Source organism: Pleurodeles waltl, chromosome 1_2 (genome assembly GCF_031143425.1).
Source record: "Pleurodeles waltl isolate 20211129_DDA chromosome 1_2, aPleWal1.hap1.20221129, whole genome shotgun sequence".
NCBI classification, from domain to species: domain Eukaryota; kingdom Metazoa; phylum Chordata; class Amphibia; order Caudata; family Salamandridae; genus Pleurodeles; species Pleurodeles waltl.
The window spans coordinates 887,747,719-887,772,406 of NC_090437.1; the positions used below are offsets into that span (position 1 = coordinate 887,747,719).

At 43.7% G+C, this 24,688-nt stretch overlaps 1 protein-coding gene across 1 annotated transcript in view; it reads left to right on the forward strand.

The window, feature by feature from the left end:
- The first annotated feature begins 3,716 nt into the window (after positions 1-3,716).
- SNX25 (sorting nexin 25) overlaps positions 3,717-24,688 on the forward strand; it is an 830,371-nt gene continuing 809,399 nt past the window's right edge. Inside the window, exon 1 of the mRNA XM_069199645.1 lies at positions 3,717-4,615. Within this exon, the coding sequence (XP_069055746.1) occupies positions 4,211-4,615 (405 nt within the window). The 5' untranslated portion in view covers positions 3,717-4,210. The remainder of the gene's footprint in view (positions 4,616-24,688) is intronic.

Here is a 24,688-nt window from a genome sequence, read left to right on the forward strand (position 1 = left end):
CGGAAAAGACCGAAGGGCCACAGTCTGTTCTCACATTTTTGGGCATCGAGCTAGATTCCATTGCTTTGATGGCAAGACTACCAGCGCAAAAAGTCAAAGAAATGCTTGAATTTCTGGGCACTGTGAGGAACTCACGTAAAATCGAGCTACGCACTGCACAGAAGCTGCTAGGTTACCTCAATTTCACTTGCAGGGTAGTCAGGGGTGGTAGGATTTTCTATAGGAAGCTGGGTCTGGCTATGTCTGGAGCAGTACTGACACATCACAGAATACGAGTGGCAGTAGGATTGAGAGAGGATGTGAGGGTGTGGGAAACCTTTTTGATGCATTTCAATGGGGTCTCCATGTTTTTCTGTGAGGACGAGACAGTGTGGCAGGTACAAATATTTTCAGATGCAGCAGGAGCCAAGGGTTTTGGGATCTTCTGGGATGGCAGGTGGTGTGCGGAAAAATGGCCTACACAATGGATGCAGCAAGGGAGGAGTGTTACGTTCTTGGAATTTTTTCCCCTCCTGGTGGCAATGGCAGTATGGGGGCAGGAGCTAGCTAACAGAACAGTGCTTTTTCGGGTTGATAACTTGACAGTAGTAGAATTAGTCAACAGACAGAGGGCAAGGGACCTTAGGGTTTTGCACTTATGGCACCAGTTTATGCTGCAATGCTTGTCTCTGAATGTAGTTTTTAAAGCTGCTCACATACCGGGGGTATACAATGAGATTGCAGATTCCCTGTCTCGTTCACAGTGGCAGTGTTTTCGCAACTTGGCACCAGGAGCAGAGCGGAACAAGACTGCGGTCCCGGCAGAAATTTAGGAGTAGGGGCATGATGATCACTGAGCTGGTGAAGATGTCCTTAGCGGAATCCACTCGGCGGAGTTACCGGCTGGCATGGTTGGATTTTCAATCATTTAAGCTGTTTTCAGGAATTTTTGGTTGCAGAATGCTAAAAAGTTAGAGCTGCGTACGTTGCGTTTTGTGCTGTTTATGATACAGAAAGGTTTGTTGCCGGCTACCATTGGCGGTAAACTGGCGTGATTTCCTTTTACGGGAAGTTGTTTTTTGGTCAGGATCCAGCTAGAGATGACCTGTTGGGAAAAATACTAAAAGGCTGGGGCAGGGTCAAATCAGTTTCAGATAGGGCGGCTAGAGAACCTATTGGTTTCGACCTGCTGCTGGAGTTGTTGCATGTGCTGCCAGTGTGTTGCACAGATGACTATGAGTTGGCGCTTCTTCGTTTATGTATGGTGTGGATGTTCTTTGGTGTTTCGTGTGGCGGAATTGTTGGGGGTAAGGAGAGAAGTAGGAGTGCAGATCAAGGAGGTTTACTTGCATGGTGATCGGTTGGGGATTTGGCGCAGACGATCTAAGACTGACCAGCTAGGGAAAGGGAAATGGGTGTGGTTGGAGAAAGGGGGCAATGGTTTGGCTTGTCCAGTGCTTGAGTGGCTGAGTTTTCGAGGCATGAGGGTTTCCTCCAGAGAGTCAGGGGTGTTTGTACACAAGTCTGTGTCCAAACTTACAAGTTTTCAGTTTCTACAGGTTTTGAGGATGGCTTTAGGGCGGACAGGCCGTCGAGCTATGGATTTTGGCACACATTCATTCCGAATTGGAGCAGCTACTGCTGCTGCACATTTGGGTTGGGATTGGGCAAAGATCAGGGCAATAGGCCGTTGGAAGTCAAGGTGCTGTGAGCATTATGTGAGGCCCTGAGGGTTTGATTAGGGACATCGGCGTGTTTTTTGGTAGGGTGGGGCCATTTTGAAAACATTCTTTACAGATCTTTTTCCTTTACAGGAGATGTGTACGGTTCATCGAATGGCAAGATGGTTACATGGCTAGTAGGCCATTCCTTTATCCATTGGGCAGCAAAATTTGCAGAAAAACAAACTTACGGTCGGGCCTTGGGACTTCCCAGTAGCCAGCATGAAGTTTTGTGGTGGGGAAAAAGCGGCATGAGGTGGGGAAACTGCTTCCTTTCATTGCATCTAGCTTGCCAAACTGGGGTTGTCCTGATTTGCTAATTATTCATTTGGGTGAAAATGATCAGGTTAAACTGTCAGGACTCACACTACTGCAACACATGCAGAGAGACTTGGAACTCATCAAGCAGAGGTTGTATGGCACCTGTTTGGTATGGACAGAGTGTGTACCACGTCAAGTGTGGAGAGGGGCAGTCAAGTATGGAGCCATGGAGCGGGCTCGCAGGAAGCTCAATAGAGCTATGAGGGTTTTTTGTTGGGCGCATGGGATAAAAATCTTGAAACATGAGGACATAACAGAACAGGATGAGGCACTTTTCAGGGCTGATGGGGTACATTTGTCAACATTAGGGAACGCTTACTATTTGATGGATTTGAGGTTGCTGGTGGGGGATTTGTGGGGTGAAAGCATGTGGGTCAGAGAGCGGGAGTAAGGCAGTTACGTTGCAGTAGTGTGTATTTGTGTGGGGCAGCAAAACGCCAAATGGGTTTGTGCTGGTTGGCAGTAGATGGGGGAGGGTGGTGAGTCAGATGCAGGCATGGCCACCCTTCCAGGGAATAAACAAGCAGGTGAAGGATCTGAGTGGGGGTACGCATGAACCAAGTGGAGCATGAAAGGAAAAGGGGAGTGTGTAGGGGAATGGAAGCAAAATGCGGGTTTGGAGTGGAAGGATGAGCGAGGAAATGTTAAAGGGTGGGCGTTATTAAAGTTGGGGTTATGTTATTGTTGCAATCCTGTCCTAAATAAATGACCTTTTACACTAAATGGTTGTCACTGAATTATGTCCCGATGGAGGGGCTTGCGGAGAGAGAGACTCGCTCTAGTCTCTCCGCGGGTACTTTCGGGAGAGGGAAGTGACGACGCAGGACAGGATAGGTGGAATGTAAGTGGGGGTGGGTTTTCAGGGAGGGAAATAAAACAGGGTGTGGGGGGAGGGACCGGCCTCTTTCCGCGCCGCTCATCGCGCGGTTAGGATTTTGGCCTCCTACCCACTCAGCAAAACAAAGAGGGATGTGAGATGAGCTGAATTTTTGGATAAGTGGAAAGCAGGGGTAGGTGGGCTGACCGTCGAAATGTTAAAGGATGGGCGTTATTAAAGTTGGGGTTTCGAATTGAAAGTTAACGTTATGTTATTGTTGCAATCCTGTCATAAATAAATGACCTTTTACACTAAATGGTTGTCACTGAATTATGTCCCGAAGGGAAGTGGGCATCTGGGGTGTCTCTCAGCAGGTGAATCAAGCAGACTATTTCTTTGGTGTCTGTGGTACCTCCTCCACTCCTCCAGCAGGAGTTCCGGTCAGGCTTTTTGTGGGTGTGGGGAGGGTGGGGAGAGGGAGGCTTAGCGTTTGTTCCCACTGCATACATACGAGCACTCATTTCTTAAGCTAAAACGGTGGTATTTTTTTTTTTTACCCTTTTCCAGACTAAAATGTCATTCCCTCCATTGCATTTTAATGGGGATATTAAACGTCCCCGAGTTTTTAGTCAAAATAACCCTCAAATGTAATTACAAAATGTTGATAAGAAAATATTTTTCAGTAGCTTCCAAACTGACTCGTGGCTAATGGTGTATTTCTTTCTGTAATATTTGTATACCCTAAAATCGCACGCTCTCTGACGTAAAAAATAAAATCAAAATTCGTTCAAATAACCACCCGCAAAAACGATTTCATTTACCCTCTGGTTAGCTTGAATTGATAATAGTCTAAGACTACGGTTCTAACCACATCCGACGCATTTTTCGTTTTTTTATGATTGAGCAGAAACACAGCCCACATACAGGTGCAGGCTGCCCGACGTTGGATCCAGAGGAACACATAACAAAAGGGTAATATAATGTTCAGAAGAAGTAAACATCCTCTCCAGACGCCGCCGTGTGTACAGAAGACGGAGGTGGCGTGATTTACTGCGGCGAGGCGCAAGCTGACTGGGCCTTGCTGCGGAGCCTCCACCGACGCCTGAGGGGAGGCGGGCCGTGCCCTGAGGAGGAGGGCCTCCGCTGTCACCGCTCGTCCCTCCCTCTCCGACACTCATAGCGGGGCCTGCCTGGGTAGGGGCGGTCGCCTGTGAGCCAGCTGAGCCGTACACAGACCGCGCCGTGGCTCGATCCCTGCCCGCACCTCCGGCTGGCTCCGGCCGCTCTCCGATCAGGCTGCGCTCCCTCCATCCCTCCCTGGGGGGCCCCCGGGGCGGGAGATGTGTTGCTCTCCCGGGGCCGAAGGAGCAGCATGTACCCTACTGGCAACAGCAGCAGGGACACGAGCGACCCGTCGCCGCAGCCTCGCTCCCCATCCCCGGCGCCGTCGGCCGAGGCTGAACGAGACCCGCTTGCGGCTCGCGCGGTGCCCTGCTCCTCCCGCCTCATCCTGGGCGCCGGGGCGGCCCTGCTCTGCCTGTCCCTGCTGCCCCTGGGAGGCGGCGGAGGTCCGGCCGACGCTGGTGGTGGTGAGCTGAGCTTGGCGCTGCCGCTGCTCCGGCTCAGCCTGTACCTGGCCTGCGCCCTGGTCGCCTTCCTGCTCGGGAGTCTGTGGACGCTGCTAAGCCGGGGACGCCCCCTCCGGACACCGGACTTTCAGTCCGCCGAGAAGGCGACCATGCCCGGGATAGCACCTGCCTCTCTGCAGTCCGGCAAGGTAAGGAGAAAGGAGCACGCCTGCTGTCACACCCCCTCTCAGACCAAACACGGAGCTAGGTTGTGCGCACCATGAGGTTATGCAGATTGTAGCCCTTCGGCATTCTGGGGGGAAGTACATGCAGGACCATATGGACGAGGAAACCCTTTTTCATGCAACCATCGGGGCTGAATTCCATAATATCCACGCTAAGGGTCCTCAAAAGCAAACGCTATAACAAGGAAAACGTTGGGGTCCTCTTTGTTTTGATCGCTACAAAGCACCGTAAAATCCTTTTGACACGTTCCTTTTGTGGTACCAAAACGCATCATTATAGGATCATCATTTAAGATAACCCTTGCATGGGCCCCAGTGGTACAACAACAACATGTATGAGGCAGTCCCCTGGTGATCCTTATTTGGGAGCCCACAGCAGTGCCCTAGGCTTGGGGGAACCCCCGCTTGCTAAGCACTTTTTGGTCACGCTCTGAACGATAGAATCTTTGTGGAGCTAAACATCCAAGAGTTATTACATCTTATTTACAGTGTTGGCAGGGAAAGAGCAATGTATGCAACGGATAGGGCCTTAGGAATTGTTCCTCTCCTAATACTGTTAAGGATGGTCAGGTGAGGATTTTATCCCCTAACAGTATCTCTAAGGTGGTGGTCGGGGGGGGGGGGGGGGTTTCCCAAACACGTTTGCGGAGGGGTAGTGTCTATATAGTGCACTATTTGTCATTTACGGTATTTGCCTAGCTTCTTATTGCTAACTCACTTCTGCTTGAAGTTGAGTGTTACTTCTGTTTTTTTTTTAAGATAGCTACTATGTTTTTGGAACCTGTCTAGAAATTCTTGTCATCAATTAGGTGTATATTGTGTGTTAACTCATGTTTATCCCCTTCCTGCCTCCGCACCTCTTTCCCTGGCTTGTTACCTGTTTTCCTTTTTTGGGGCAAACAGACCATTTTTCATTGCATTGTCCCTTTTCTGAAGACATATTAGCAGTTACGCAGCCACCTATTGAAAGGCTGTTCTGGGTGATCTGGTTTCAGTGAGGGGGCAAAAGAGTGTTCCTGATGTGGTAGAGGTTAATTGAGCATCGTGGGAAATATTGGTACTCTTCCTTCCAAAGGAAAGAGTTGCAGGTAGACAGTGCTATTGAATAGTAGGATATTTACTGCACTTTCGAGGCAGATTGATGTGTGCATTTAAGCCTCATAGAGATTAGAACAGACTATCTTTGCCTGACCCAAGTGAGCGTAGGTGATACGATTTTGGCGTTTCCTTCAGTGTCTAGTGAGGTGAAGGGAAATCTGCAACATTCCTACCTACCCCATGTGAGTTACATCAAGCTGGTGTGTTTTACAGCCGTTTACATGAACCTATCTCCGGTACTAGGGTGTTGTTTGTTAGTTTTTTAGAATCTCAGTGTATTTGCATGGGGAGCATTCTATACGTCTTAAGTGGGTACATGGTTGGAATGTGTTGTTGTCTGGTGTGATTCATGTCTGATGGAGCCTTATGATCCTGACTTAATTCCGACTCTGCTTGTATTAATCTAGATTTGTGTCCTGCTCACTTTTTTTTATTTTATTTTTTTATTTTCTTTGTTTGATTTTTATATGTAAATATACAGTACAATGCATATGTCTGTTTTTCTTGTCCTCGCGGCTCTTGTGTCTGGTAACTCCTGACTTGGCTCCCCTCACCATTGGTTTCCTTGACTCAGGGCTTTGGAGGGGAGGGGAGACGGGGGAGGGCGTGGTTGGGTGAGAGGGTAGTCTATTCCACTGGCTGTCACCTTGTTTGGGGACAGAAGGGACAGTTTTTGTAAAGGGGACAGGAGGAAAGATGGTTGCTCTTTGGGAGACGAGGGCTATGAACCTTAGCATAAGACAGGATCTCTAGAGACTAATTTTGGACGTTCAAATACACAGCCAGAAGGACTATCCTAAATAAAAGCTCTGATACTATGGGGATTAGTCCGCCGTTACCTCAAACATATGTTAGTCCATCCTACAAAGGGATGTGATTACCTCTTTCTAACCCTCAAGTCTCGCCCTACTTGTCCATGCTTCCCAAAACCCAGGAGCGTCTGTGGCAATGTGCCCCCCCCCCTTGTAGGAGCTGATCATCATCTCGTATTCTTCTTAATTCATACTTTTACCTCGGGGCTTGCCACATTACTGCTTCAGATGCTCCTATGGCTTTATACTTTTATGGAACGAGGTAGGGACAGTGATTGTAGCCCTCTCAAACTCTGAATATAAGTTATGGTCTACTTAATTTAAAAACAGGATATTAAAGCAGTGTTGCGTTGAAGATTATTGTTATGCATTGCTACCACGTGGTTTTATGAATAATGTCACATCGTTGTTAACAGATCAGAGGGCTGGTTTTGAGAAGAGGTTTGTTTGAATAGATGCAGCATCAATGCCAGAGTCAGATCATGTCGTGCCTGTTATTGGCAGGATAGCCTGGTCGCCTAGGAACACTCGGAGCAGCAGCACACTGTTTTGAGTCAAGTTGCTAAAAAGAAACGCGTCATTTTTGTCGGAGCGAAAATCTAAAAGGTAAAATAAACAATGCTGATTGCCGACTGCCAGTACTGCATATTTTGATTCCCGTGCATGCCCTGGGCCTTTGGCTACTGGGAGTAACTGGCGAGAGCCGAAGAAGCGTTAACATGCAGGCTTTTTAAGTCACCCTCAGTGTATGTGGCCTGTAATGTGATTATTGTAATAGGCAGGTATTAACGTCCTAGCCGCAGCCAGCCACCGGTTTTTATGAAACCCTTCTTAGGAAGTGTTACCACATGCCATGACCTGGAATCTTTTTTAAGCAAGCATTTTTCTTGCGTTGGCTGTGGAGAGACACAACATGTTAATTGTTTGAGAAAGTATTGCATTTTCATGAAATTTGCCCAAATCTCTCATTAAGGTTGCAGTGTGGCTGTTGATAGTTGTGTGTCACTTGTTTTGAATGTCATTATCGCCCTTTTGCCCACAACACATGCAGTACTTGCGTGAGCTGCAAAGGTAGTGTGCTTTAACCCTAAACAAAAGAAGTATTGTGCCAGGACATCACTTGAGGAATTATCTTAATCACAAAGTGGAATTGAGGGGTAAGTGAAGGTTTTAAATGATGAATCCACTTCTTAGCACCTTAATGTTGAGACACAGCTATTCCCAGAGAATTGATAGAAGAAAATTGGACACCACCGTCCTTGCATTCATAGCTAATCAATTCTTTCCTGGCTAGCTGCCTGTAGTCTTAAACTGTCCCGAAGGTGTAACCTTGGGGCAGGTAACAATGAGCAATAAGCAGACCCATATGGTCAAGAGACAATTCCACCTGAAATTTGGTTGAATAATTTTCTTGCTTTGTGTTCTAAATCTTTGAAAGCAAGTGACCATGGTATCAAATCAATATTACAGGATGAAAATCTGCTTCCTGATTTCTATGTTATAATTTGCAGCGTTTAGGTGTATGAATTCTATTAATGGGTTTGCAGTGGGCTGTTTTCTTGCTTAACTATTTCAGTCTCCAGGCTGTGGGCGTGCTGAGCCACCTGCTGTTGCCGAGTAACAAAGAGGAAGCTGTTAGAGAAAGTTTACTTACTTCGAAATCCTCAATGCCTTATTTAGCAGGGCTGACAAAAACAATGTAAGATTACATCCAAAGTCACATACATGTGAAAGATGTTATTGCTATAGATAGGAAGTAATTGCATCTTGTGACTCACTCAAGACAGCATTAGAAAAGGAGTGATTTTGTATGGAAACAAATACAGTATGCTGCCCGCTTGAGAGAGGGATTTGAAGAATTGAAACATAACTATTGATTTACAAGCTGCCGCCTTTAGCGGTCACATGATCGATTAAAATATCAGCAACGTGAAAATAAACTCTTGAGGGACAGCCACCCTGGTTGAAACAAGGCAAATAAATGAAAGCATGTTGATGAATTGTAGTGTGATCTTGTCTAGGTTCTGCTGTGAAATTAAAATTAAAGGTTACATTTGTATGAGAGATTCCTCATTCATTGTACGGAATCACCATGAAAAACTGAGATGGGGAAAGAGGAGTGATAAAGAGAGTGACCAAAGATGTTTAAATGTGCTATGTTTGAGCTCCTAAAGCAATCAATCTCATTTCTGGTGCCAAATATCATTTGTGCCAGAATTAGAATTATCGGGGAACTCAGAATGTGACTCTCCAAAGAATAATCGACAATGCCCTACGGTTGTATTTACAGGAGGATTAATTTTGAGGGACACCAAAAGAGCTTTACATAAAATGGAATCTTAACTCCACCATTGCATTTATTTACACACTGGAGCACAGGAATTTTCTTGTGAGCTCGTTAACAACATTACATATGGTGTATCACTTTCAGGAGCCAGCCTGCTGGGCTTTGTCACGAAGTTCAGTTTGCAAAATTAAACAGTGTTCCAGGCACCCATAGTTAAAAAAACATTTTTAATTGTCTTGTAGTACGGTTTAAAATTTACACAATAGTACAGCCAAAACACATAACGTTGAAACCAAGTTGTAATAAAATGGATGGAATATTTAATGAATATTGAAGTGCAAAAACTGTCAAAATTGTCTGAAGATGACGAAGAATTATCAATTTGCAGAAGATTCCCCAAAAAGAAATATCGAGCACAGTTAGTCAAGTGCTCAAAATGGGAAAAATATCTGGTTGAGAAACAACATTTCCCTGAGCCATTGCTGAACCGTTGTTGAATTGGTAACTACAACTTTAAGTCCGTCCCTGAATCTGGCAACAACAAGTTAAATCTAAGGTAGTTGATACAGAGATGTCTTGTTGAATCAGTTACAGACGCAATTAAGCTGCATTGAACTGGTTTGGCTGTGTTGATCCCGGAAGCCGGTGACAAAGGTTAAGATTTAGTTGCATTTCTGTTGCATGGGTGAGATTAGGTCCATTTTGGACCTTGTGTATTTCCTTTTATTAACGCGACTAGTGGTCTTCCAGAATTCTGGGAGATTATAATTTGCTCCTCGATGAAGGAGGATTTGGTTTTTGGAATTTCCAATTTGTAGGCTTTCCTGGCCTTTTTAGGCTTGTGTTAGTTCTAGGAGATTGATCCTTTAGCCAGTTCTTTTCCAAATATCAGATTTCTTTCTTGTATTCTAACAACTCTTTATTGAATGAAGGGTTGCCTAGTATGATTCTGTTTTTTTTTTCTGGAGACAAAGCGTTCAGTAGTCTTAGCATACAGCTCATACTTGTGAATTTGTCATTGCAACTGCCAGGTTGTGTGCATGAGGCACATGGCAGGCACCTAGTCTCCATCTGGTTGTTCTGGCAAAACCTTACTGAAATTTTCACTTTTTTGCTCGAGAGTCAATTATGGTTGTGGGCCCTGATGTGTGTTTGAAGATCTGATAATGGTTAGAGAGGGATGCAGTGAAGCAGACTTCCAGAATGGCACAGCTCACTAAAAGTGAGACATCTGCTTGCATGTCCTCTGTTTAAGGAAAAACAAATAACATTAAATCATCCGTTAGTTTTCTTATGTATGCTTGCAAACAACACAGGAAAGATCATGTTTCCTGTGTTGCTTGCAAGCTCCTAAGATATATTATAATGTGTATATTTGCTTTCTGTTTATGGCCATGTTTTCTGCACTTCTTATGTTTCAAATAGCTTGTAGGGTCTATTTGTACCCTTTTTGGTACATTTCCAGAGAATTTGTAGTTCCTGATTACGGTATCTTATTTAACCTGCTGTGTTTCGCCTCTTATCTAGCATCATATGCCTCCCAAATGATAAGCTAAAACCGTTCTCATCTGTCACTCTCCCAAGTAAAAACCTGATCTTTCTAAACCCAAACTGATTTCTGCACATCGTCCTAAAATATTATTCAAATTCTTATTTTCGTGAAAATACACTCTCTCAGGTACCTACTTCAAAGCTTAATAAAATCCTCAATGGTAAAGGCACATTTTAATTACACATTGCTCTCAAATTTGACATCTTTGTCAGTTTTAACAATGAACCTTTTTCTTATACCTGAATCCTGGTTTTCCCATACTTCGATACTTCACATGGAAATTCTTCTGCTTGATGACTACAAAACCTTTTACAAGAACTGAGTCTAAAACGGGTGGCCTTGCAAGCACTGACAATAAAACCTGGAATAACTCCATCATTGGCACTCATTATTAACGTCTCCTTTAAAACTTAATCCAGTAATGCTCAGTTCCTTCCCTCACTTCACCCACTGATTCCACATTGTTTGCAGTTTGCCCCCAGTCCAGCATTTGACAACTTCTTCAGATCCACTTGAATCTCAGATCCATTCCCATTACAGCCTTTTGCAAAATATATCTGCAGTCTCATTGACATCACACAACACTGCACACTACCAACTTACATTGGCGCTAAGAGTGGCACCTGGAACTTACCTCAATGAGGTCTAACCTCATCCACTTCACTGAGTACTAGACCATCCCACTCGCAGTGTTGTCTCTATATCTTTACTTTGAACGGGCCATAACCAGCATTATTAATTGAACCTCAATGTCCTTGATGTAGCATCTCATAACATAACTTCCCATCTGCACTGGATTGTTTTTTGATGGCTAAATCTTTCCTTAGTTTGCGTTCATAAAGCCCCCCGTTACTCAATAACAGGGTGTACAGCACTGAGTAAAGTTCACAACTGATTGATATTCCTCTCCATAAACCATTGCATAATGCTGCTAATTCCTTTGTGGAAACAATTCAAAAGCTATTGATGGACATCTGTACAGCTCAAACACAAATCTTTTTCCCCAATCCAAGCACAGGAATTTCCTGGCTGGACATCAATAAAAGAAAATTGACCTCCAAACACTTTTATTTAACTACCCTCTCTGAAACCTGTCCCTTGTTGTTCAGGATCCAGGTCATGTTTCAGCACAGGGGGCATCATGCCATGTGTTGATGATCGACTGTGTAGACTGGACAAGTGGAAACTTACGTTTGACAAATTCTGCCCTTCTGAACACACTTTCTGTGAGTAGGTTTCAGAAAATTGAAAGAAGACATGATGCATTTGGTTCCTATGGGATTCCTGAATCTGCCATCATATTGTCTACTGGTATAGATAGCTTTTAGATATCCATATAGTGCCGGGAGGTGGAAGTGCTCACCAGTGCCATTACCAGTATCTTGAAGGATCATCTTGCAAATATGCCAGGATTTCACCCGTTGTCTAAATTTCATGTGGTCTTGGATACTTCATATTTTGCTTGGAAAGGAGATCCTATTAGTATTATTATTATTATTATTATTAATAATATTATTTATTATTATATATATCATATGTATTTTTTAATGTGGTACGATGATGCAAGATGCTAATCTTGGACATAGTGTGAGTAATGTTAAAACTTCAGCTGTCACTATATTGTTCCTCTTCCATGAGAGGCTCTTCTAACCATCCTGAGTACCTTGAAAGTTGATCGTCTATTAGTAGGTAGTCAGCAAAGGTGAATGGCGTTGTGTTTCCAGCAGTGTAAGTGAAGGGGAAGTCTTGCAACATAATTCTGGATTTGTAATAGTTTGTGTATTGGGAAGCAAAGGGCCCCTCAATATAGGCTGTTGCGTAGTCAATCTTGACACTCACAAGGGTGAGGACAACTTGTAGCTTTTGTTGGTGTCAAAGGTACGGTGAGATGCATCTTGGTGTTTTTATAATTCAGAACAGTGGTTCCCAACCTTCTGTCTTCTGTGGACCCCCATTTTATCAATACTGGAACCTGGGGACCCCCACTGAATCACTATTTGAATCCGGGGAACCCCCCACTGAGGCAATACTGACAGCTGGGGACAAAATCTGTCAATAATATTCAATTTCCTAAGCAGTAGCGGACCCCCTGAGGAGGCTTTGCAAACCCCCAGTGGTCCCCAGACCACAGGTTGGGAATCACTGGTTTAGAAGGCTTTCTTAGCAACTCTTTTGACATGTGAAATCAGGGACAAGTCATTGGTTCTCCTGAGTGTCCTTTCTTGTCTTGATGTAACTGGTGCAGCATTATGTAGGCCCTCTGGTTGATGTTTGTGCCACTGCCCATAGGTCATGATTTCTGTTTTAGCCTTATTGAGTTTTAAGGTGATTGTTCATCATCCATATATCTGTTGAGTGGAGAGAGTTATCCATTCTTGAGGTGTGGTGGTCTTTCGGGTTATCTTAACTTTAGATTATTGTGTAATGTCTGCATATTAATAGCACATCAGGTTGATGGATTTAATGCAGTCCCACAAGGGGTTTAGGTAGATATTGAATAGGAGTAGAGAGCTGCTAGATCGCTGCGGTAAACTGCAGTCCAGTGTGTGAGGAATTTATTTGAAGGTTTGCAGGATTACCAGGTTTTGTCTGTCTTCATGGTAGGAGGCAATCCTTGTTAGGGCATTAATGTTCCACTCGTGAGTAGTAGCACATACAGGTGAACCATGTCAGAGGCTGCCATTAAGTCCAGTAGTACTAGTGTTGTCATGCCATTCTTGTCAACAGTCAGTTTCAGGTCATCTGATGAGACGACTATACTTGTAGCTGTGCTTCTGCCAGGTCTGAATTCCCGCTGTTGATATGACAAATAGGCTGTTTTCTTCAGTGAAGTTGAATAATAGGATAAAGACTGCTCTTGTAATCAATATACCTAGGGATGGGCCGTTGGAAATGGCCTGTAGTTTGCTGTGTTGTACACAATAGAACATTTTCTCTGTAGTCCTTCAGCTGAACTAGTATGCATGGAAACGGATAAAGGAAGAATAACAAGTCTGTGACTTCTTTGATGATCAGTAGAAGCAACAATTTCTGCTAATAGTGAAAGCACAATGTGTGGTAACTGTTGGGCGTTCACTGGAGCATACAGTGAGATAAATGGCACCAAAATAAGGAGACATTTGTATAAGAAATGTTATTCAGCAAAGTTTTTGCTCTTATTAGTATATGCATTGGACCATGGCCAAGAGAATGTAGAACACTAAGGCTCAATGCCAAGGTGCAGACCTGTTAGCAAGGATTTGTTTAACAGGTAATCATTCAGGGAAAATTAAGATGGGACCTACAAACTGAGTATTTGGAGTTCTCGAAGTCTGGGAGATTTGAGCTCAATGCCCTCTTTTGGGAGGAAAAGGAAAGAAGATCCGACGTTTTTTTTATAACACATAGATACAATTCTTTTGCTGTACAGAAATCATAAATTTTTTAGGATTTTGCATCTAAATGACATTGTGATAAACATTTCTGAAATGTTTTTACATGTTGATAACGTCTGGGTCTGCTTTGACTTTGATTTACAGTTGAATATCATCCATGGAAGGGGATGAGGGAACTGGGGCGAGGAGCAGCCCAGGCTTCAAAGTAATACACGGAGTGCCTCTTTATAAATGTTTAAAGGTGTTAAAGAGAGGACTACATAAGTCATTAGCCTTTGGAATGACTACATTTTCCTATCTTCACCAGTGTTTGTTGTATACCAAATTCAGCTGTAAAAAAGAAATGGTAGATGCTGACCGCTGTCTGTCCAGGTGCAGTGGCTGAAACTATAAAGCCCTGGCTTGATGGGAGCCAGTGCTTAACCAGTGAGGAATTGTTGCAAGTGCTAGTTGGCTAGATGTAGAAGTAGTAGGTCTCAGTCCATTTGGGAGCAGACCTCTGGATGAGGAGTGAAAGAAAGCAAGGCTGAGTAGAGAAGGGTGGTCCTGAATAGGTGATGTAATGCACTCTTTCACAGTTGTTACAAATACACTGGAGTGAGAGGCTATAAATTATGCAGAGGCAATTTCCAAATGTAGCTCTTTGTGCTTAACAAGTATGGACCAGTAAGGAACAATGTGTGAATTAGCTTTAGGCCAGGGTGCGACAGGAGAGAACATAGGTATCTTTGTAAAAGATCAACTACTGGACATTGAAGACACGTGTTACAGATGCTGTGATGCTTTCGAACCTCCCTGCCACCCTTAATAGAAGAGAGAACACGGAGATTGTGATCTAAACTGAGTTAAGGGTAAGGGTAAGGGTCTTGTCTTGTGTTGTGTTTTGATGATGCTAGAAACAAACATAGGTAAGAGGAAAAATACATTCTTCATGATATTCTGCAAATTGTACATCTTTGAGAGATGTATCGTCTCACTCAAGACATGATTTTTTAATTTTATTTCTTTATTGCATTTATATTTTAACATGGCTTTGCAGAATAATAGTACATGCAACCTACATGTTTGCAATCAATGTCAATTCACAACAGCAAACATATGGGAGGGAAGACGCTGGCAAAACAGATGCAAGTACTTACATTGTAGAGTTAGTAAAATTGTGATACATCTCACCTGGGCTCGGTAAACTGTCCCTACACATCCATTCTATGCAGCCGGTAACTGGCTCAGAATCCCAAAATCTGAAGGGAGTCCCCATCTGCTCTAGTCATGTGTACAGTCATGCAACATGCTGAATTTGGTACAGTATGTTTCAAATCTCTATCGCTTACAACAGGGGAATCAAAGTGGTGTAGGCGCAGATGTCAGCAGCGTGCAGAGGTCAGTTAATATTAGCTCCCATTCTGCCGCAAGGGGATACTGCGCAGTCTCCATACATCCTCCCGCTGGAGAGCTGTGTACTCCGCTCTTGCCCAGACAGACAATGAGTGTACCCATGCTTCATGTCGGAGGCTCGGAAGACCGCCATTTACGGGTTATAAGGCATTTGGCCAATAAGAACCCCAGGTCCAAAAAGCGGGATGTAGCCTTCAACTTTTTACCCCTAGGAAACAATCCCAGAATACATGTCTCCCATGTCAATAGTAAGGGCATTAAGCGTGCAAGGATTGAAGTCCAGTAGTGACTCAAAGTAGGACATGACCACATCTTGTGCAGAAAGTCCACTCCCAAGCAGTGACAGCGCTGACAAGTGGCGTCTGCACGGTTAAAATATCTGTTGATCTTGTCAGGGGTAAGGTAGGCTCTTTGAGTAACATAGTACTGAATGAGTCTCAAACACGTATTGCGAGGGACATATATGGGGGTTTCCAGTAGGGTCGCCAACTCCCTGTCTGTGGAAGGTTCCCCCCCCCCCCCCTGTCTCCCTCCCATCTCCCTCGGAGGGCCACAAGTGGGCCAGACCTATGGAGATTCAGAGAGTCCGCTATCCAGTGTATTAAATGCCTCCCTTCCCCAAATACATGTATATACTGTAGCATGTAGTGCACACGGGGTTCCTCCGTGAGGTCACCCCCTCACTCAAGACATGATAATCAGAAAATGAAAGAGACTCCCTGTAGCTTCAGTCATTTCAGACAAACGCTCAAATGTAACTCATCAACAGTGTTTCCTTCAGTATGACTTTGTCTGCTAAAAGAAGTTTTCTCCCAAAGATATTCATCATTTACGAATACTTTTGCCTGGTTTGATATTCATTTATCTGATGTGGCTTCAGCGCAATAAAGCCTCAGTACAATTTTCGCATACTTATTATCACTGTTCACTTCCTAGAAAAAACTTCCAATAAAAAACCAGAGCCAAGAATGAGCCCGCCTGATCCATTATGGTGCTGGTGAAGGAGTACTCCTGTGATGACTCATGACACCTAATGGGGGTGAGGGGTTTCACTCCTTTTAAAGTATTTTTGGCCTTGTGTAATAACTCCCTTTACCATAAGCCACTCGAGGGCCTAATAAACAGATCCAAAGGAACACAGGAAATGGCACACTCCTCCGGGTAACGGAGACTACTACTCACTGTTTGTAAATGATTTGTTCAACCTCCAGACTTGAAATGTGTGCGAGTAAGATGGAGAATACAACCTGTTACACTTTCAACTCTGCCTCTGTTGGACATTAATGTTTCTGGCAAAGTGTTGTGGCCAAGGCATACAACAAATCTGAAGAATGATTCACTGACACTTGAGGAGTTGTAAAACGTCTAAATTTGGACTTGATTTCCCAGTTGCACTGTTAAATCGTACCTTTGTACATTTCATTAACAAAGTGAAAGAAAGTTCCACTAATGAATGGTGAAGCAGTGTCCTATGTTGGGATCAGTAGCCCCCCTTGTAATTGAGGACACAATGCACTATCGGTGAACGGGCTGAATTTGCAAATATTATTTTAGAGGTTTCTCAATTAACCTTTTGTTCACTATATTTAATTAGAGGCTGTGTTGTGGTCCTCAGTAAAATGTTTATTGCATGTTGATGTGGGCAGTGATCTTGTATTGGCAGAAAGGGTGCATCTTAATGCAGTTAACAGGTATTGTTGATTAATGTATGCAAGAACATGTGGACTGTGGTCGTTGGTGAGAAGAGGACTTGAGGGACAGCATCCAGACTGCAGTTAAGTTTACATGGGAGTGGAAGAGAAGCAGGAAAGGGGACAAGCAAAACATGTACATTTCTTTTTAAGTTTGATGACAATGCAGGTTGTTCACCTGCTCTGCCCAGTCAAGCACGCTTTGTTGCTGCAAAAGATTGTTTCTACAAATGATTGTTGATATTTGACATTGATCAGAGAGATGTGCAAGGTCGTTCATTTTGACTTAGAATTTTATTTTCCATTCAGGTGAATGGGATGTGTGGGAAGGAAGTATGTGATGGAAAGGATGAGGTTAACACACAAATTAATACCAGGTATGTACATTTGACCACCTTCTATTCAGGGTTGAATAGGTTGGGAAACCACAAGTATGTATTACGATGACCTGGATAAGTCAGTAGAACAGTGTAGAAGATAAAGAAACACATCTGTATGAAAGTGGGCCACTTGAGGCAATAGAAGGACAAATATTGGGTGCATGGGACTCTCTTGGAAGTTGTGCAAGGTGTCCTGGTGTCTTAACTGCTGGACTTATTCCTTAAAAGGCAGTGTCATACTGTGAATCAAGATTGTGAGTGCCAACCATTATAGAACCCATCAGTATGTAAGGAGAGGAAGCACAGAATTTGTGTGGAGAGGGTAAGAGCAAAGACACAACTGTACTAAATCTGTTTATATACATATGAAAGAAAGCTGTGGTTTTCCCACAACCTCTTGTGTAGGTAATGATGCGAGAGGAAGATCATCATCGTGGTGGTGGTGGTGGTTGTGGTGGTAGACGAAGCCTGTGATATCTTATGAGAAGAGCCTGTCTTCCCCAGTGGCCTGGTGTATGGTTGCTTTGGTTTCTATGTCCAGGGACATCATTCACAAATGTATTGTTGGTATCTGCGATTTGCTATTATGTTTCATAATCTCCGTACATGTAGTTGGTAGCTGCCTATAAAATCACCTTTTATACAAGCGTGTGGTTGAATAAAATCACCATATACTAGCGTGTACTTGGAGTTCTGAAGTGGCCAAAGGGCTACCTGCTGGAACAGAATAAGTGGAGCTAACTTGTCAATCTCATTCCTTTTCAAGATGAAAATACATTGTGCCACCCTTGATGATTTAAGATACTTGGGCACAGATTCAGAGAGCCAGTCGGAGCCTCCCAAAAGGACTTAAGAAATAAAGCACTATGATAACATACCCAAATACAACAGTGAGTTTAATCATGCTTTTTCAGCGCCTCTCAATTGTGAGCTTGATTTCCTGTTGGTTGTCCTTGTGGTTTTAGAAAGCGACTGAGATGAGGCGTAGAGGTACACAAAAGAAATGGCCTATTTCCTGAGACAATTCATGGCTCTTCTGACCTCGAACAAGCTCCCCTTTCCGTTGTGTAAACTTTACCTCTACGTCTTCATTTTGTTTTGGATACTAAAGCTGTGCCTTTTTATTTACTATTCAGATTAACCCTGAATGTAAAATCTAATCGTGTAAAGTATTATTCTGGCATTGTGATATATCATACGTTGATTGCTTTTTAATGAAGCCGTGAAAAGCTTCCCATTTTATGTGGGTCAGAAGTGCCGAGCAGCGTATTCTGTGCCAGCAGGAGCTGTTACATGAAATAACTTTAAATAGGTTCATTTTTCCCCAGAGTGAAGAAAATGCTGGTAATAAAAAGGCTTATTGTTGCTGAGGTAGTTAGGCCCATGCGGGTGCAGGGTTTGTGAACAATGAAGAGTTATGTGTCCTTTCTGACACTGGTAGACAATGAAGGAATATAAGACGTTTTGAGGCTGAAGTCAGGACATGCTGTGCGGTTCTGAGCCTTTGAAATCTGTACCAAGACTATTTTTTTTCAATATTTTATTGGGTTTTCTCTTGATGATACAGAAAAACATTAGATTGACAAACAGCATAATATAGATTAGATAAAATACATACACTGCGCTTAGCCACAGGCCTCGAATAGGAGTGGGCGTAACTCATTATTCCATGTGGCATAATCATGCGGAATTACCTGAGTTTTGCAAGAAAAGTAATTCTGTGTTTAGCACTAATTTGTAGAACTAAAATTGCCCTTCACGTCCAAAACGTCCACAAGGATGCATTTGGCATAAGTAATAGCACTAAGGGCCAGACGTACGAAGCATTTTTCAAGTCGCAAACGGGCCGATTTGCAGAATCGTCCCGTTTGCGACTTGAAAAATGCTTTTTGGGATGTACAAAGCCCAAACTGCGATTCGGTAACTTGTTACCGAATCACAGTTTGGGTTTTGCGACTCAGTATTAGGAAGGGGCATGTCAAGGGCGTCCTTTCCTAATACCGAATCCAAATGGTATGTCTGATTGTTTTGTGACTGCGAAACCATTCGCAAATGGGGATGGAGTCCCAGGGGACCCCTTCCCCTTTGTGAATGGCAGCAAAAATATTTTTTCAGAGCAGGCTGAGGTCCCACGGACCACAGCCTGCAATGAAAAAATGAAAAGAAAAGTTTTCATTTTTGATTTTGAAATGCATCTCGTTTTCCTTCAAGGAAAACGGTCTGCATTTAAAAAAAAAAAAAAAAAAAAAACTGCTTTATTTAAAAGCAGTCACAGACATGGTGGTCTGCTGTCTCCAGCAGGCCACCATCCCTGTGTGGGCCGCCATTCCCAATGGGGCCGCAATTTGCGACCTACCTCATGAATAGTCATGAGGTAGGTCATTTGCAACCCCATTGGGAATCGCAAACAGTGGCGACTCGCAGTTTGCGAGTCGCAAACCCGGATCTTTGTACATGTGGCCCTAAATGTAACTGAAACAGAATGGCAAGCACTAGCAGCCACTTGCTAAATGTACTCTTGCAGTAGGATGTTTCCCCAACTTACTACTGGCATTGAGCGCTATTTTCTTTGCGCAAAATGGTCCCTCGTGTTCAAATGGACACAAGGATGTATTTTGCACTGAAAACAGCTCCAAATGCAGCAGAACAAGAAAAGCGAGCACAAGCTGTTTTGCGCTTGCTAAATGTGCTATAGCAGTAGGATTTTTGTTCCCCAAAATTATTCCTAATTACGTGAGCAAGAGCAATTGTCGATAATTCTACATCAAAGAGTAACACAGAATTACTGAAATCACACCTGCATAACTGAAATTCTGCACAGGCATAGCCTCGACCACGCAGCATTCATGTAGTCTGCCCCCCTGTTAGGCCATCACTCTGTAAAAGCTGATAATTGTGAGGACCAACTGAATGTCGCTACAGAAGTAGTCTCAACAGCAGCCTGTGGTGGGACAAACTGGCACTAGTATCAGTCCATCGTGGTTGCTTATTCCTGATATATACCCCAGATTTATGTGTGTTTCTTGGGAAGAGCTTGCAGCATGGATTTATGTATTTATTCATTTTTTTGAGTGGGCAACCGTAATCCATGCTGCGTCTTCCATGTAACATACTAAAGGCCGTCCCAGCCCTCTAATGCTGTGCAGTATCTCTCTTCCCCCAGCGTCAAACCTGTCAAGTTTTTCTTCCCTCTTGGTATTCCTCATCCTCCAGAATGTTCAAGAGGGCCACCTTTGGACAAAGGTCAGCCGGTCTTTTCAACACTCCTCATAGTGTTTCAAAGATCCACCCCCCCAGAAAGGTCTGAGGGCCAGACAAAGCCAAACCGCCTGATACGTCAACAATCTGGTTGGCAAACCATAGACACTCTGGGCCAGTTCCTCCCCCAAGTCTCCACATTTTGGCAGGAGTTCGACAGATTCTATGCAAGTATTTACATTTTATGATTTGGAGTTGATTTGAGATACCAGGTTCAAAGGGGCCATCAGTGCAAATCCTCAACCTCTAACTTTCCAAAATCCCATTCACTGGTGACTCGGAGTCTGGCAAATGTGTTGGGGGTATTAATTACTACAGACCTGTAAATAAGGGTAATCTTCCCCCAACAAGGAAGTTGAACTTGTTCCAATACTTGTGTGGTAATCCCTCTGCAAAAGGTGTGGCAGCAAACATTTTGAGCCATCACCACTGCTAGGACCCAAGACATTGTTTGGGGTGGGGGGGTTGTGAATGGTTGTAGAGTGCTTCTCAAAAGTCTTGGGTAATGTAAAGTAATTGTGGTGACTAGTACGTTTGGGTTTGAAAGACTTGTCTGAACCACGGAGGGTCTCAAGGATGCCGGCGTTTTGTTAGGGCTAGTGGAAGGAGATTTATTAAATTAGTCCAGTTGAGAGGTAGGGCTGAGGAATCAACTTGACGCGATCATGGTTGCGGTCTCATTGTGACAGAGCTTAATCCGGTGAATTAAGTACTGCACATGCTCTAGACAGTCTGTGTTCGGTTGTTGAAATCCCTGTTCCCTTTTGCAACCTGAGTCGCATCTGAGTATTGTTTGAGTACAGGTGAAAAACAACCTTATATTACATTGAGGGTTGGTGATGCCCCAGACAGAAAGTATTATTTTCTTAATGAAGCATACATTTGAAACACTTACTGACTTGGTTCAGAACAAGTTCTTAAGGTCACCAGTGCTGGCAGACTAATCGATATTCATTTTATTTTTTCAAGAAAAAGAAGGCGCCAAAGTGGAGCAACAATATGAAAGTAAAGAAAGTGAGATCTGTATCTATTTTATAGGAGCAGGACTTGGATTGTTACATGACGGGCACACCAAGTCTGTTGAAATATTCACACATTGTCTCACGAGTAAGCTTGGTTGTCCAGGGTTAAATCCAATGCAGACAATGATCTAGAAGGCGCTTGAATAAAACATTGTGGGCTGTGGCACACATTAACTCCCAAGGTAAGATATCTCTTTTGTGCACTGTCAGTGAGAAACAGGTGATGGCCTTTTATACCCGCTGAATCAGTGTCTAAAGTACCTATGGTTTCTACAACCACATCTGCTGGCTGTGTCTAGTACCTTAAACATGTTTTTTCTTGAACGCTGTTGTGCTTGCCCTTCTGCGGTTCATACGCTCTTTTCCACGGGCGACCACCATCGTGTGCAGTTCGTAATTTGGGAAGTCCTTATTTGATGACGAACTATCATTCATCTTGGCACTTAAGCAAAGTGAATAGGTCAGCACTATCTCATTTTATTGCCCTTCCTGGAATTGTGCCTCAGTCACCATGATCTTTGCACCTTTCCTTTTACATGTTGACTACAATAACTGCATCTCTATAGCGCTTCTTGCCAGAATACTAGGCAAGTACCATAGAGCACAACTACGTTGCTTGATTCACAGTAAGCATCAAGTGGAGGTATCACATCACCTCCGTGTTTTTTTTTTTCCATACACATTATTTTGCATTTTATTAGCCACAGTTTCAATGGCAACATTTAAATCATATAAGACTAACAGTTGTGAAACGTATGTCCTTACATTAAGCTGGTCTATACAGCATGATACAGAATACATCAAATATTGCAAAACATGTAGGCCGTAAACTATGTTTCCCTCAGCCCCCAAAACCTAAAGGTCAAGTCACCTAAGCTATGGGATCCAATTATGTGTATGTACATCAGAGGGAATATGGAAGCGATGTACAATAGTGTGGGGATGCTGATAGTGGTGGTTTAACTGTCTGGACAGAGGGAGAGAGGAGGACCCAACTAAATCGCTAATATGTATGGCGTCCACCAATATACCCAGAGTGCCATCTAAGTACTCACCGGGCAGAAGAGTGGTGATCGATAGATAGCACAGTCCATATACAGGGATTTTAATACATTATGTGTGAGGGGGTCGGTCAGTCAGGCACCATGTCCTGTACTTTAACCCCTCTAGAATATCATCTCCATGTTTCAGTCAACTCATGGGCTACTGGCAGAGTGCGAGAAGGAGTTATATTTAAAACCTTGTAACTCGTATAGAAACCTATACAACCAACTATGTGACCATCAAAACTGATAAAACCTTACTAATTGCCCTTAAGGTGGCTGACCAGACTACACCTTGGCACAGGGTTAGCCAAACATTTTGGCGGGCGGTGATTCCATTTTCAAGTTTTAAACCTTTGGAACACACTCCCTCTCCTTGAGGCAGACCATTGAAAGACTGCTCTCCTCCGTTTACTCTTCCTGGCCTATAACTGTCGAACCCAGATCTGTGTCATTGAACAGATTCTTTTTTACTGCAGCATTGCTTTACCCCACCACCACTTAGAGTGCTTGGAGTCTGCTTGCGGATTCTGGGATCCCTACAGCTATGGTACAAGCAATACAAATATGGTGGTGATGACTAGCTTAATTCTCTTTTCTTTATTGTTGAAATAATTGCATTCCCTCATTTTGGGGAAAATCCAAACTAGAGCGTGCTAGTTTGATTGGTCCAAATTGATGACTTTCAGTCTGGTGACTTGCCAAAATGTATCATTAATTTTTTTTTTTTTTTTTTCCAGTGCTGATTTTTCCCTAAACAAATGCACCAGACCCTGTCAAATCCACGGTCTGGTTAAAAAGAAAATAATGTTGATCCTTCAGGAATGGCTGTGTGTGTGCTTGAAATGGGGGGGAAGAGGGGTGGGGAGGCAGGGAGGGTGTGGTCCCGCAGCATGCAGGGAGTTGGCTTTGGCAACGGGGCTCCGTGGGTGCCCCGCACGGCCTCCAATGTATTGTTTGGTGGGTGTGCCAGGCAAAAGAAGGGTGTGAGGAGGTAAGTCATATTAGCTGATCTGCCGTTCAGAGAGTGACAGCCGGAAAAGCCCCCAGAGTCAGCACCGACAGACGAGAGGATGTAGTTTCAGCATCACTAGGTGAGTCTGAAAGATCAGTGTCTAATGTTTTGAGAGTGTTTTTGCCTGACTCACAGAATGTGCCATGTTTCACAGCACTCATGGCCAGGCTCCAGTGGGCCATTTATCCTCCTTCGCCCTCATGAAGGCAGGCCCCAGTTTTCTTCCTGCTCTGTGGTAGTGGCGGATGGGGAAAAGCGTTCTGCTGAATCCCAAGCTACAGCCAGATCTTCAAAGAAGCGAAAGTTGTTCTGAGCTACAATACAGAGTTTAGCCAGAAATAACAATGCTAATTTAAGTCCCAGCTCATTCAGCTCGTTCTTAACTCCGGCAGACAAGGCACATTGGTGTTGAACCACTGGTGTGTAATTGAGAAACAGCATGAGTTGGTATTTATCAATCTGCAGTGGGCTAACCCATTGAGCCTCTTGAAGAATATTATCTTTGCAATGTAACAGCTTGGCCAGGAGAAGTCAGAACATGACTTTTCCTTAAGCCTTAACCCTACTGCCCCCTTGCACAAGAAACGTTTAAAATCTGACTTAATGGAGCATTTTGATACATAAGCAGAAAAGTAACTTTGTAAAACTGTACTTTAATCTGCCTCCGTAAGAACTGGTTTAAAACAAATCAGTTCTGCTACTCATCACTCCTCCCATCACTCCTCCAGAGCTGGAATACACGTGTGGCTGGGAGATTTAACAACCCTGGCTCAGGGACAAATGGCCTGCCTCTAAACCAGGAAAGGTAAATTTGTATACTATTAATTGCTGGCGACTTAGCATTGATTAGCTAACTGGGAGTAGACAGAACAAAAGGCAGCTTGCTTTGGCACAACCTCTTTGGACTTAAGGATGTAAGGGAGAGATTCTCCTATGAATTCCCAGAACCTATCTAGAAATCATACTTCACCCACAGTAGGAGTGAAAACTAGAGTTGACCCTGTTGGGTAGAAAAGGGGCATGAAGCTGAAGACAGGCCTCAGTGGTGTCAGTTAGATCCTGCCGTGTTGCAACAGGGGATCCTGCCTCATTTTACAATGAGGCCAAGAA